The sequence below is a fragment of the Bos indicus genome, chromosome 9, assembly GCF_029378745.1.
Source record: "Bos indicus isolate NIAB-ARS_2022 breed Sahiwal x Tharparkar chromosome 9, NIAB-ARS_B.indTharparkar_mat_pri_1.0, whole genome shotgun sequence".
Lineage (NCBI taxonomy): Eukaryota > Metazoa > Chordata > Mammalia > Artiodactyla > Bovidae > Bos > Bos indicus.
Window position 1 is genome coordinate 25,690,528 of NC_091768.1, and position 13,315 is coordinate 25,703,842.

Genomic DNA, 13,315 nt, shown 5'->3' on the forward strand with positions numbered 1-13,315 from the left:
ATAGTGCATGAGGTTTCCCTTTTTCTACATCCTCGCCAACTCTTGTTGTCTTTTTGAGGACAACCATTCTGACAGGTGTGAGGTACGAAGATTTTGATTTGCATTTCCCTGATGATTAGTGATTTGAGCATCTTTTCACATGCCTGTTGGCCACCTGTATGTCTTTGGAAAGATGTCTACTCAGATCCTCCACCTGCTTTTTAATTGAATTTTTTTGATACTAAGTTGTATGAGTTCTTTACATATTTGAGTTCTTTACGTATTTTGGACATTAACTCCTTCTCAGGCATATAATCTGCAAATATCTTCTCCCTTTCAGTAGGCTGCTGTTTCATTTTTCTATGGCTTCCTTCACTGTGTGAACACCTTTTAAGCTTGATGCAGTCCTCTTTGTTTATTTTTGCTCCTGTTGCTCTCACCTAAGAAGACGTATCCAAAAAAATATTGCTGAGCCTGATGTCAAAGAGCATACTGCCTATGTTTTCTTGAAGGAGTTTCAAGTCTTGCATTTACACCTTTAACCTATTTTACTTTTCTATGTGGTGTAAGAAAGTGATTCAGTTTTCCCATCACCATTTACTGAAGAGACCGTCTTTGCCCTATATTCTTGCCTGCTTTGTTGTAGATTAACTGACCATAAAAGTGTGGGTTTATTTTGGGGCTCTCCATTCTATTCCATTTCCCAATCTTAAACTAAAATGTGGCTTCCCTTAGGGTAGGTAGAGACGGAAATACGTAAAGAACTGAAAAAAAATTCCCAACATCTACACAAAAAACATCATTAACATAGTGAGATATAATATTTCCCAGAAAAATATTTGGTCAATTAATGATTAGTTAAAGAAAGACAAGTATGTCAGGTTATTTGCTAGCCAAAGACAACAACAAAAAAAATACAGACACACTAAAAAATACAATGTAATGGAATTCAACAAGTGACCCACTTTAAAAAAGCTCACAATAACTACTTGTGTGCGAAGTCAAAGAGAAGTGCTGTTTCAGCATTACAGACTTATTCTGGCTTAAAGAATGACAGTAAAATAACTAGATGTGTGAGACTGCAAATAAATCACTCTGTAAGATTCGTTGGTACACATACATCTCAAAGATAATAAAACTGAAAAAACCTAAATTCATTATATTATAAACAATACATTTTTCCAGAGAGAAAATGATATAGGTAGGTTTCCCAATAGACCATGAATCCACATAACTTAAATATAGCTGAAAGAGTCAGTACTTTGTTATCTCCACCAATAAAATCAGGAATTGGCCTAAACCTCTAAGATATTATATATCTATGACATATGATTCTAGAACTCCGATTTTCACAGGGCTTCAGAAATTATTTGCAAATATTTCAAGAAGAAGAAATGTAAAAGACACATATTTTCTTTGTATCCCTCAGTATCTGTAAACTTTGAAGGAGTCAGTGTTGGGGTTGTAAGCACAGGGAGAGGAGTGAGTACACCTTGTAAACATAAAACAAATTATGTTTAACATCTATGTTAACATGAGTTTGTATTCCAAACAGAAAAAATATTAGCAAATTCCTTGATTAAAATTCTCCTAATTAGCTTCACATTAAACTATGATTTATTAAGATCAGGCAACTCTTCAGGAGAATTACCACTCTGGGCACTAATCAGCCAGAAGTTGTACTTATGTTTGGATTTTAATTTTGCTTTATTAAGAAATCATGCTTGGGAATTCCCTGGAGGTCCAGTGGTTAAGACTTGGCTCCTTCACAGCCGTGGACTGGGTTCAATCCCTGGTTGGGAACTAAGTTTCCACAAGCTGAGTGGCATGGCCAAAAAAATAAAGTAAAATGAAATTACTTCTTCAATATTGAGACATCTGGGAACAAGTTCATTTAAATAAATAAACATTCATGCTTAAGGAAGCTCACTGAGTATTTATTCTTGGCAGGTATGTTAACCAAAAAGCATGCCTTGATAACTAGTTAGGAAAAGGAAAAACGTGTGTGTTTAACAATTTTGAAGACTAGTTTCAAGGCCTCTGAGAAGAAATTTTTATTCTATCACATACAAAATAAATTTTCTTTTCTAAAAACTAACATTTCCTAAATATTTCTATTATAAAGATGTATTGCTCAGTGACGCACTGCTGAAGAATGCCATGCCACTGTCCCTGCTGTCCTAGACTGTCACATCACCAATAAAACTTCTTTGGCAATTAAAAAATACAAATATCTTCAGAGGTCTATGTAGCCCCCCAAGCGCACCCAGATGATTTCAGTCACATTTCATAAGGGGAAAGCAATCTTTAATCCCCCCCCCAAGAATAACAGACACTTTAAAATTAAAATCATGCCTTTGGGTAGCACTTGGGGTTTAGCTCTGCTCCATCAGATTCCTTTATTCCCAACAGAATAGCACTTCCACTTACTGGCACCTGAAAATACCTCAATCTTCCTTCATTTAAAATTCAGCTGGGTAGAAAGTTTTGAAAGTGGTTCTGCACATAGGACCGAAGATGACTTCAAATTTGCTATATTGAAAGCACCCTTTAGCTGAAAGCTACTGAAATAACATCCTTTTAGAAATTCTAAGATGTACCATGAAGAGAAATCTCTTATTCAAGAATAAAATCAAGAATTTCAAGACTAAATTAAAAATTGAGATGCAATTAGAGTCTACCTGACCAACAGATTTCCTGTTCTAGCCCACACGCACCTCTCCCGAGGAACCGCAAACCAGTACTCCGGTTGCTTTCTTCGTTTGCCATACTGCTGAACCATGGCTGTTGTGTGAGTGGCAAAGGATTTCCTCATCGGTTTTCCCACTTTAATGCATAGAAACATGGGTGGAGTTTTGCTTTTCTCTTCTTTTGAAGGAAGTATATCTGAATCACACATGAAAAAAAAAACTCCATTATTAATAATATTGGTGATACTGAAATATTTCAACTTACAAAGAATTTCCAGTCCCCTCTTAGTGGTGGAAAGTCAAAACATATGGCATAAATATCATATAACATGATCATGTTAGGTTAGGACTAACTAAATCTTTCAGACCTTCTTAAGCACAAAAGGTGAAAGTTCCGGATGTTTCATGTTGGTCTACATCACATGAGATGCTACAAACTAGGAATAAGGATAAAAACCAACACCACAGCAAAGAGTAGAGATTTGTGACAACCCGAAAGAATACATATCAATGAATGGTACTGAGGACCACATCATACCACAATGCCATTCAGTTTAAAACTGAAATACCTTCAAAAACCAAAGTGAAAATGGAAAAGTCCCTTGAAAGATTAAAAAAAAAAAAAAAGCACACTACTTTCATTATAGAATTCTGTGTCATAGTTCAATGTTCAAAATAGATACCATATATTGCTGATTCTTCCCAATTACTATTGACCCTTGAATAACACAGGGTTTAGAGATGCTGACACTTTTGCAGTTAAAAACACACGTATAACTTTAGAGCTGTCTCTCCATATCCCTCCTCCATAGATTCAACCAACTATTGATGGTGCAATATTGTATTTCAAATTTATTGGGAAAAAAATCTGTACACAAGTGGACCTGTGCAGTTCAAACCCTTCTGTGTACCAATAAAGATATGCTCCATTGAGGAAACATTGTTCTCAAATAACTGTACTACTTTTGCTATTGCGTGTGCAAATTTTAGAAAGGCAACTATACAGGCATACCTTGGAGACATCGTGGGTTTGGTCCCAGACTATCAAGATAAAGCAAATATCACAATCAAGTGAGTAACACAATTTTTTTTTGGTTTCCCAGTGCCTATAAAAGTTGTTTATATTATATTGTAGTCTATTAAGTGTGCAATAGCATTATATCTAAAAAAAAGAGTACAATGTAATTAGAGAATCCTTTATTGCTAAAAAAACTGTTAACCACCATCTGAACCTTCAGGGGTAATATCTAAGATCACTGATCACAGATCACCACAAATATAATAATGAAAAAGTCTGAAATATTGCAAGAATGACCAAAATGTGAAACAGAGACATAAAGTAGACAAATACTGTTGGAAACAGGGCGCCAATGGTCTTGTTTGATGCGGGGTTGCCACAGGTCTTCAATTTGTAAAAAAAAAATGCAGTTTCTGTGAGGCACAATAAAACAAGATATGCCTATAGAACAGAATAGAAAGAAATTAAAAATGGCTTACCTTCAATGGGTACCTGAATTTTCTTTAATAGCCATAACTGAATTTCAGATTTATTATCCATTTGTGCACCTTGGCAGCTGTTGTCCAGAGTAGATTCCAAAGAGGAGTGTGGATACTCTTTATTCATACTTTCTTCTGTAGAGGAGCTCAGTTGCAACGGAAGGGGTGCTCTCGCTTTCACCCAGGTTTTATCTGGCTCTTCCTTGCCCTCAGTCGGGGGATCACCTGTCTGGGGAAGAGAACTACTAAGGGTAATGTCTATGCCCACTGGCTCAGTACTTTTGCCATCGCTTAGCTCTGCCTTCTGCACGTTATCAGGTAACTGTGACCCTTCTTTGTTCTTATTAAGGTAATATTCAATGAGTTTGACTTTATCTAGATCTTCATGTATGTTCAGCGTGTTTTCCACCTGGCTTTCTGGGGACCCAGACTGCTTGTCCACCTCTGGCATTATATCTTGTTTCTCACAGGTTTTTAAGTCTAGGGCTCCCTTCAGTTCAGCATCACACTCTGTTCCCGAAAAGTTCAGGGCTGACTGAATTTCCGTAGTAGAACTGCTTACTCGTGATTTAGTCTTCCTTAGTTCCTCTGGGTCAAGAGAAAGGCACTCCTTTGAGGTGTCTCTTTTGTCCATTCCACCTTTAGTTTGAGAAGAAAGCTCTTCCAAGTCAACGAAGTCATCATCTTCCCCTAAAAGAGAATTTTCTTTGGCTATAGATTCAAACGCAGTGTCAGAAGGCTCCTTGCTGACGTTAGCTACTGGGGTAGATTGCTGGGTTGCCTCTGCAGAGGATTCCAGTTTCTTTACCCTGTCGGACACAGAGCTGTCTGAGGGCTTTGTTTCTATGTATTCCGTCGACTTCTCTGAAGGTCCTGTCGATGTGGAATCCGAAGTGATGGTTCTCTCTCCGATCTGCTGCCGTTTTTCTTTGTTGAGAGATTTGAACTTACTGAATGGGTTGATATCCTTTTCTGAAGCCAGGTCTTCCCATTCTCCAGGCCTGTACAGAGGACAAAGATCCTGAGGTAGGTCACTGCAGGGGGAAAAATGGTGGGTGCACATGGAATGTTAAAAACAAAACCCAAAGCAAAAGGATGAAAGGCAAAAAAAAAACTAAAACAAAATCCAACCAAAAAACCAAAACATAAATATACCACAACTTAAATTTATGTTTAAAGGACTTTAAAGCAAGGAAATAAAATCAAGAGATTGACTTCAAAATGAAAAATAAAATCAACCATAAAAAGTGGCAAAATAAAGAACCATGAGAGTTGCTTGCATATCCTATTAGAAGCAAATGAATGGTATTTGAGGTCATTTATGAACATGGAGATGTCACCCACCAGATTTTTAATGATGAAATCAAGTTTCTGATTTTCATGAAAGACAAAGGAGAGTGAATGTTTTAGTACTATGTCTAAAATTCCTTAGACATTCAAGGCTTTTCCTTTTTTCATAAAATAGTACATAAACCAACTACATTACTTCTGAATGGCTCATTGACCAAGTGGCTACTCATTTAACTGCTTCATAAAGTAACTGACATGGAACCATAATTTTGGTTTCCTGGTTTAAGATCCAACACTTTCAAAAAGAGACATCCTTCTACTCCTAAAGGAGATACAAGAGGATTATTTCCCCTATTACTGCAGGTATATAGCACCAGCTCCATTTTACAGTTTAAAATTTTATGAAAATAAGTCAAATGAGCTCTTACAACAATTGGTTTACATTTCTTATCTCTTTCATTTTATTACACTATCATTTTACTTTATGGCAATAAGCAGCTGTTTTATCAGCTGAAACATAGTTTCCTGGGACAGGGTCAAGTATTTTTCCTTAGTGACAGATGCTTTATTACCCAGATTTAGATTATACAAAAAATATTGATTAAACATGTTCTCCAAAGTTCTCCATAGTTTACTTACCTTACTGTTGATATGGATTAGAGCACAAATATAAAACCCTTTTAAAAAATAACATGTTTGGATTTCAGAAATAAATTTTCTAAAAAGGCTAGATCATATTCAGGTAATACTTTATTATCCTGGCTTTGAAATAATTATGACAATACTCAGTAAAGTCCTAGGAAGTTCAAGTTACAAGCCTGTCTCCCCAAAGTTACTGAATAAATCACTTGCATGGAGCATCCAGGTTTTTTTCCAATATAAAATAAAAGCCTATGTAACTGTTAGGCTCTGACAAATGCTTTAAGAGGCCTCTAATTCATAATTCATTTCAATTCAATAATCATTTTCTGAGCCCCTACACACCATATATGCTAAAAGACAATTGTGACAGTATCTCTGTTTGGAAGAAGCCTGCAGACACAAAAACGTTCTGCTCACCATGAGCATCTCAAGAGATGTTACAGATGCTTCAATCCTAGACTCAAGTATAATGTAGCATAATTTCCATTTTCAGACCCCAAATATAATTTGGCATATTAAAGACCAAAGTCAGTTCTGTAACAAAGAAGCCCAGCTTTTCACATACTTAATAAGCAAATTGATAAGCAAAATCATCTTCCAATGAACACTTAAGTCTCTTCCTCATCTCTTACTTCCCTGGCTAGCTTGACCTCCACAAAGAAAGCATACAACTGCACTCTAATCAGCCTTCTCTATTACCTTCTCATCTACCCCTCCCTTCTTGTTCTACCTAATCCAAGCCAGGATTAATTTAGCCATCTGTTTTGTTTGTTTTGCCTTTTTTTTTTTTTTTTTTTTTGTATTGCAGCTGCCAAGCTCTTCTGAGGCAACGTAAACAGTGATGTCAACTGGCTCTGCTGTTGATTAATGTTTTCTAGACTCAACCAGGGGCCTAATGATGACCAATAATCCCTTCAGTTGTTCCCTTCCTAGTCTCCATGGCAGCTGGAGCTACAAAATGTCTTGCACAAAGTATATAAGGCCTGAAGGTGAAGATCGAGAGGTTTTAAACACACACACTTTTATTATCTTCCAATAAAAAAATTTTGTAATAATAAAAATAAATAATAACTATTTTCACGTGGCAACCAGATAATCTGCACTTCTTGTTTTAACATACAACTTTAAATAATGAAATTTAAACTTTTCAACAGTTGATGGAATTCTGAGGTCAGTACCAAATTCATTTGGCACTGATTCTACTACCTCATTCTATTTTGCTCATTGATGCACATATTCTTCATTAGACTAAAAACGTCTTTAGATCCCTGCATCCACAGGAACAATCACTATACAACTCCAAAATAATTTCAGCACACTAGGAGCCAATTCTCAACTCCTCCCTCTCTCCCCAGCTTCAGCATTAGCCTTGGACCATGAAACACAATCTCACATTGAGAGAAATCTTTCTGTAAGGGTATATCTTCCCTATTACTAAAGGAACACTTAACATCCTTCCCTGAAGATGTGCAATAGAATTGCTCCATTAGAAGCCATCCCTGGGCAGGAAATGCCCCTAACTGCCTGGCCATCCACTTCCAAACTTAACTGTTTCTTTACCTGTGTTTGTCTTCTTTCCTCTCATCACCATGTTCATTCTTTCTTTTCAAAACTAACTCTTTCACTCCCTTTCCTCTTCCTCATTGAAAGATTCCAAGATGGCTGGACACTCCCTCACACGGTTCTCATGGAATGCTGTGTTCACGTCTATGTCTACAGTGCTGCTCAGGTACCACTCTTGTCTGCCTGTTGTACCCAGCAGATGGCGAGACAGTGGCTGTGACCCACTCGTCAACATATCCCAGCCACACAAGAGGCATACACTAAGATGTATTAGAACCCTCAATCTGCACGAATAGAAGATTCCCACAGAATAATGAAGAGTTTCAGACATGCACGGAAGGTTCAAATAAACAACCTATACATAGGCACCAGGCTGTTTTCTAAGAGTTTTGGTATATCAACCCTTTTAGTTCTTGTAACAGCTCTGCAGGCTAAAAAATACTATTAATTCCATTTTACAGATGAGAAAACTGAGGCTCAAGATTGAGTTACTCAGGAAGGTCGTGGAGCCACAGAGTGGCAGAAAACCCAGGCACTGTCATGCACAACTGCCTGGCCTGCTGTACTGCCTCCTAAAACCTCCCACTTAGACACTTCTGCCAGGACTCAGAGAGACCCCAGTGGCCATGCTTCCATGGTTCCTTCAGTGACTAGGCCACTGCAGGGTCTGGCAAATCAGATGCTAAGGACTGCAGAAGCCCAGGGGAGCCTGCTGGCATAGACCCCTAGAGACTCTGTTTCTGGGTTAGTTCCCTAGTTTCCTTTCATTCTTTTTATGAGTCCAAGGGGCTGGTTTCCCTTTCCACTGTTGAACCCACTGCTCTGTCTCTTGCTTCCTATCACTGAGACCTTCTAAAGATGTTTATACTGCTAACACATACACAGTATACAGAATTAGGCACACTGACAAAATGATAAGGAATCAGATTAGCTCTACAAGTGAATAAATTCTGAGTTTTCTTAAGCTGTTTCTTCATGGGGAGCTTCTTTTTTTTCAATCAAAAAACTCAGTTTTAGAAGACAAAAGTAATCAGAACTAAAGCAATATCCACCTACACTTCAGAGACAAAATAAACTACTATTATTCTCTTTCACAACACTTACGGCAGTCTGCCTACAGGGCACTGCCTCTCCACCGTCCACTCAAATCTCTCTCCACAAAGGATTAAGGAAAGACACAAGCAGAAGAAGAATATAACTCTGCTTACCAATTAAACCAAATAGAAAATCCTGATTAACTCTTGATAGACAAATTCTTTCAGAGAAACTTCACCTATTCTTCCATAAATTAAGAACATGCATTCAGGAAAATAAGCCAAAGAAACAGCATTCTTACATGCTGGTTTTTTAAATTTTCTCATTTGTGAATGTTCTACTCTTCCTTATTATTGACTTTATCATTTCCATTTTCTCTTTTTTCTATTTTTTAAAAATTTAATACACAAATATTCTACCTTCAAACTCACCTCTACACAGTCTCTCCCACCAATGCCCTCACTTTTTAACTGCATTTAATTCTCCCAATACTCCTTTGGCTGGTAAACAAAGAAAGGTGTCTTACGATGGCAAGGCATCTTTGATCTTCATGTGGGAGATATCATTGTAGAGGGCGATGGAAACAACCTCTTCCATGGGGCAGATGAGGCCGTATTCCTCACACCCATTTTCAATGACCAGGGGATCGGACTTGTGAGGGTCGAACATGATGTTGTTAGGAGTGACAATCATGACGCCTCCGACCACACCCTGAGGAAAAAGACAGAACAGAGTCGCTACGGGCGAGATGCAATCAGCATAGCAGCTTTAGTGAACTCATGTTGCCATCCCATTGACTTCGTGAACCCCGGTATCTTACAGGACAATTGCAACCTTTCTACTGGAAAAACAGGCTGAAGAAATTGCATTGTTGGGTACGGAGTGCTGAGTCAGAGAAACAGACACACCTCGCTGTGGCCATCAGCTGAGGCTGGTTCGAGCATGGCTGCTCAATAGTACGGGGATCTTGGGTTTCACATGTATGTCTCAGATGCCCCAGTTCCCTGTTGGTAAAATGAGAAGGGCTGTCCCAGGTGGTTTCCTGATTGAGAACTGTGGACTTTACAATTCACTCAGCATGTATTCACGTCTGCAGCAAGTGCATGGTACTGTTCTCTGGGGGTAGCTATCTCAGTCTCAGTGTCAAAGAACACCCCTAACATTTTGATCTAAGATGCTCAGAAAGCCCACATTCAGCAAATAGGAATATGAAATTTTTATAAACAGAAGTGAATATATTCAAACTATGGAAACTGAAAGCAAAGAACAGTTGGGAATTCCCTGGCGTTCCAGTGGTTAGGACCTAGTACTTTAGCTGCTGAGGGCCTGGGTTCAATTCGTGCTTGGGGAACTAAGATCCCACAAGCCATGTGGTGTGGCCTAAAAGAAAAAAAAAGAAAGCAAAAAAACAGTAGCATGGTGGGAACTTGTCTGAAACTTTGTCGGTTTACATGGTAGACCATGTTGACCATGGGGATATTGTCTACCAGGCACAATAGGATACAAACGACTCCCTTTAGGTAAATTATTTATTTTGATACTCTTAATGAGTTTAGTGATCACCACAGCAAAAAGTTTTGCCTTTCAGACATTACTTATTCTTGGTTGCAAAAGTTTTTTCTACCACTGGAACCTAGCATTCCTATGAGCAAGGAATTCGCTTTATATCAACATTACCCCTTCTTCAGAGGCTCACTAAAAGTAGGTTTGTTTTTTATACAAAACACCAACAAGCAAAAAACTAAAAAAATTATATAACAGACATTTTCATACTAGCATCTCTAGTGGCAAACAAGTTGATAACTTAGCATTTTCCAAGTCAAGTGCTAAGCTCCTTAAATGAATCATCTTTTTTTGTTTTAAATTATTTTTTAAAATGTTTTATTTTGCACTGGGGTATAACCAATCAACAAACAATGTTGTGAGAGTTTCAGGTGAAGAGCAAAGGGACTCAGCCACACACATGCATGTATTCATTCTCCCCCAAACCTCCCATCCAGGCTGCCACATAACACTGAGCTCTAGAGTTTCATGTGCTACACGGTACGTCCCTGTTGGTTATCATGGATTATCTTTTAGTTGGAGAAGGCAATGGCACCCTACTCCAGTACTCTTGCCTGGAAAATCCCATGGACGGAGGAGCCTGGTGGGCTGCAGTCCTTGGGGTGGCTAAGAGTCGGACACAACTGAGTGACTTCACTTTCACTTTTCACTTTCATGCATTGGAGAAGGAAATGGCAACCCACTCCAGTGCTCTTGCCTGGAGAATCCCAGGGACGGGGGAGCCTGGTGGGCTGCCGTCTATGGGGTCGCACAGAGTCAGACACGACTTTATTCTTACTTCATACGAGGAAAATGGAAACTTAGGAAGTGTAAGTATTTTGCCCATGGTCTCAGAGCTAGTGGCAAAGAGCTGTAATTTAAGTTCAGCGACTCTGACTCTAGCATTTGCTGTTAAAACACATTCTATACTGTCTCCCTAAAACTTTACGGGCTAAGAACTAAATATAAGTGATAAACCCAAGATTGCAAAGAATCACACGTCCACTCAATGGTTACTATTCCCTTAATAAGTAAAATGCCAGGCATCCAAGTGGAAAAAACAAATACACAGTTGTGAAATCTTGCAGCTGAAACTTCAGGTAAGATATTTTTAAGTAGTCTACCTTTGGTAATTTGGAACTGGTTTAGTTTTCCACAGATTCTAAGGGGAAAAAAAACCAAACTGCATAACCATATACCTTTCCATCAGTGAAGTACCGGCAATTCATTTTCAAAAATTTTACCACTCCTGGCTCATCCTCTTCCGAAGTGGATGATAAGACTCTCTCGATGGGTTTTAAGGCCTTTCTTGCTAAGTCAGCATCCTTTAGAAAGCAAAAATTTCCACAAATAGAAACACTTAAAAAATATTATTTATTTATATGAATTCAGTTATTTAAGTTTCCTATAAGCAACCTGTTTTTATTAAACTTGAGTATTTATAAAAGGTAAATGTCTTCCATCCTTCAAAAATAATCACCCAAGTCAAACTAAGATTTTTAAAGCATATATATATGAACCTATAAAAATGCCCCATCACGTCTTTAGAAAATATCTTAAATGAAAGAATTCATATTGAACTCATTCAAATTCTGTAGAAAAAGGAGTAAAAGTGATACAAATAAACTACCGGCCTCACTGAGAGTTTAACTTCTACATAAACAAGACATGCATTTCTGCCTTTGAGACCTTAAATGTGAACTGGTTTCTTTTCTCAACTAATGACAAATTATTTTAACCCCACCTCTTCAGTGAGGGAGGGGAGTTTCAGATGAACTCCTGAGAAAAATAACGTGAGTTATTTTCTATAATTATTCAAAAACCGGTGCTGATAAATATGCACTTCAGTGCAAGAGTGAAATACATACAGGCAGTTTATCATATTCTGCATCTGATGATGAAGGAGAGACAGTAGCACCAGGGCTGGATGATGATAACCTTAAGGTACTCGAGGGAAAGTTGGCATCTGGCACAAAGAGAACCTGAGAATGGGAAAGAAAGGCTAGGTGAGTCCCAAGAACCAGGGCAGCGCTCAGAGCAGTTTCTCTCCACACAGTATCACGCTGGGTGTGGGACGAAGACCTCATTGGCTTGCACTGAACTTCTGACTTACTCGGGGTCTCCCAGACTAATCTATGCAATAATATTCAGAGAGAGGAAAGTGTGCAGTGCAAAAGGTGTTGAACATACTGCAGGCGCTCACAGAAGAGAGAAAGGTGGGGGAATATTCTGCATAGGCTACGTGAAGCAGGCGGGTCCAAGTGAAGCCGTGGACCGGGGGATTTGGACAGGGAGGGAAGAGCCTTCCAGGGCAGGGTACGATAGTACAAGGGAATAGAGGCGAGAGTAGCATGGCATACTTCTAAATGTAGCACCCGTGTCAGGAAGAAACCGGACATATCCAGGCTTCCTAACTCCAAGCAGGCCCTGAGTACGAATGCATTAAGTCCTTATATGAAAAACCTATACACAGCAGCATCAATAATCTCAGTACCTTCTCTTCCATCACTGTTTGGGATATCTAAAAATCCCCTAACTTGGTGCTGCTGGTGGTAAAGAATCCACCTGCCAATGCAGGAGACACAAAAGATGCAGGTTCGATCCTTGAGTCAGGAAGATCCCCTGGAAGAGGAAATGGCATCCCACTCCAGTATTCTTGCCTGGAGAATTCCATGGACAGAGGAGCCTGGCGGGCCACAGTCGATGGAGCCACAAAGAATCAGACACAACTGAGCCACTGAGCCCATACTGCACTAAACTGCTTTCTTCTGCAAGATATTCTGGTCCCCGAAATGCTATTATGATTCTGTTATTCAACACTCTTTTAACAACACATGCTACATTCTTGCATTATATCAAATACTATTTTAAAATGACCTCTAATGCTACAAAACCTGTGAAAGTGAAAGTGTTAGTCATTCAGTCATGTCCAACTCTTTTCGACCCCATGGTGTGTCCATGGGATTCTCCAAGTGAGAATACTAGAGTGGGTTGCCATTCCCTTCTCCAGGGGATCTTCCTAACCCAGGGACGGAACCAGGGTCTCCTGCATTGCAGGCAGATTCTTTACCATCTGA

General features: G+C 38.8%; 1 protein-coding gene across 5 annotated transcripts in view; it reads right to left on the reverse strand.

Moving 5' to 3' along the window:
* Nucleotides 1-13,315, reverse strand: part of NCOA7 (nuclear receptor coactivator 7) — a 161,615-nt gene that overhangs the window by 37,716 nt on the left and 110,584 nt on the right. For 4 of the 5 annotated variants that reach the window (XM_019967114.2, XM_070795832.1, XM_019967113.2 and 1 more), the window contains 5 exons: nt 12,107-12,220; nt 11,438-11,563; nt 9,223-9,407; nt 4,167-5,200; nt 2,697-2,865 (listed from right to left, as the gene is read on the reverse strand). In XM_019967114.2, the coding sequence (XP_019822673.2) occupies nt 2,697-2,865; nt 4,167-5,200; nt 9,223-9,407; nt 11,438-11,563; nt 12,107-12,220 (1,628 nt within the window). The remainder of the gene's footprint in view (nt 1-2,696; nt 2,866-4,166; nt 5,201-9,222; nt 9,408-11,437; nt 11,564-12,106; nt 12,221-13,315) is intronic. The other variant, XM_019967116.2, reaches the window with a different exon arrangement.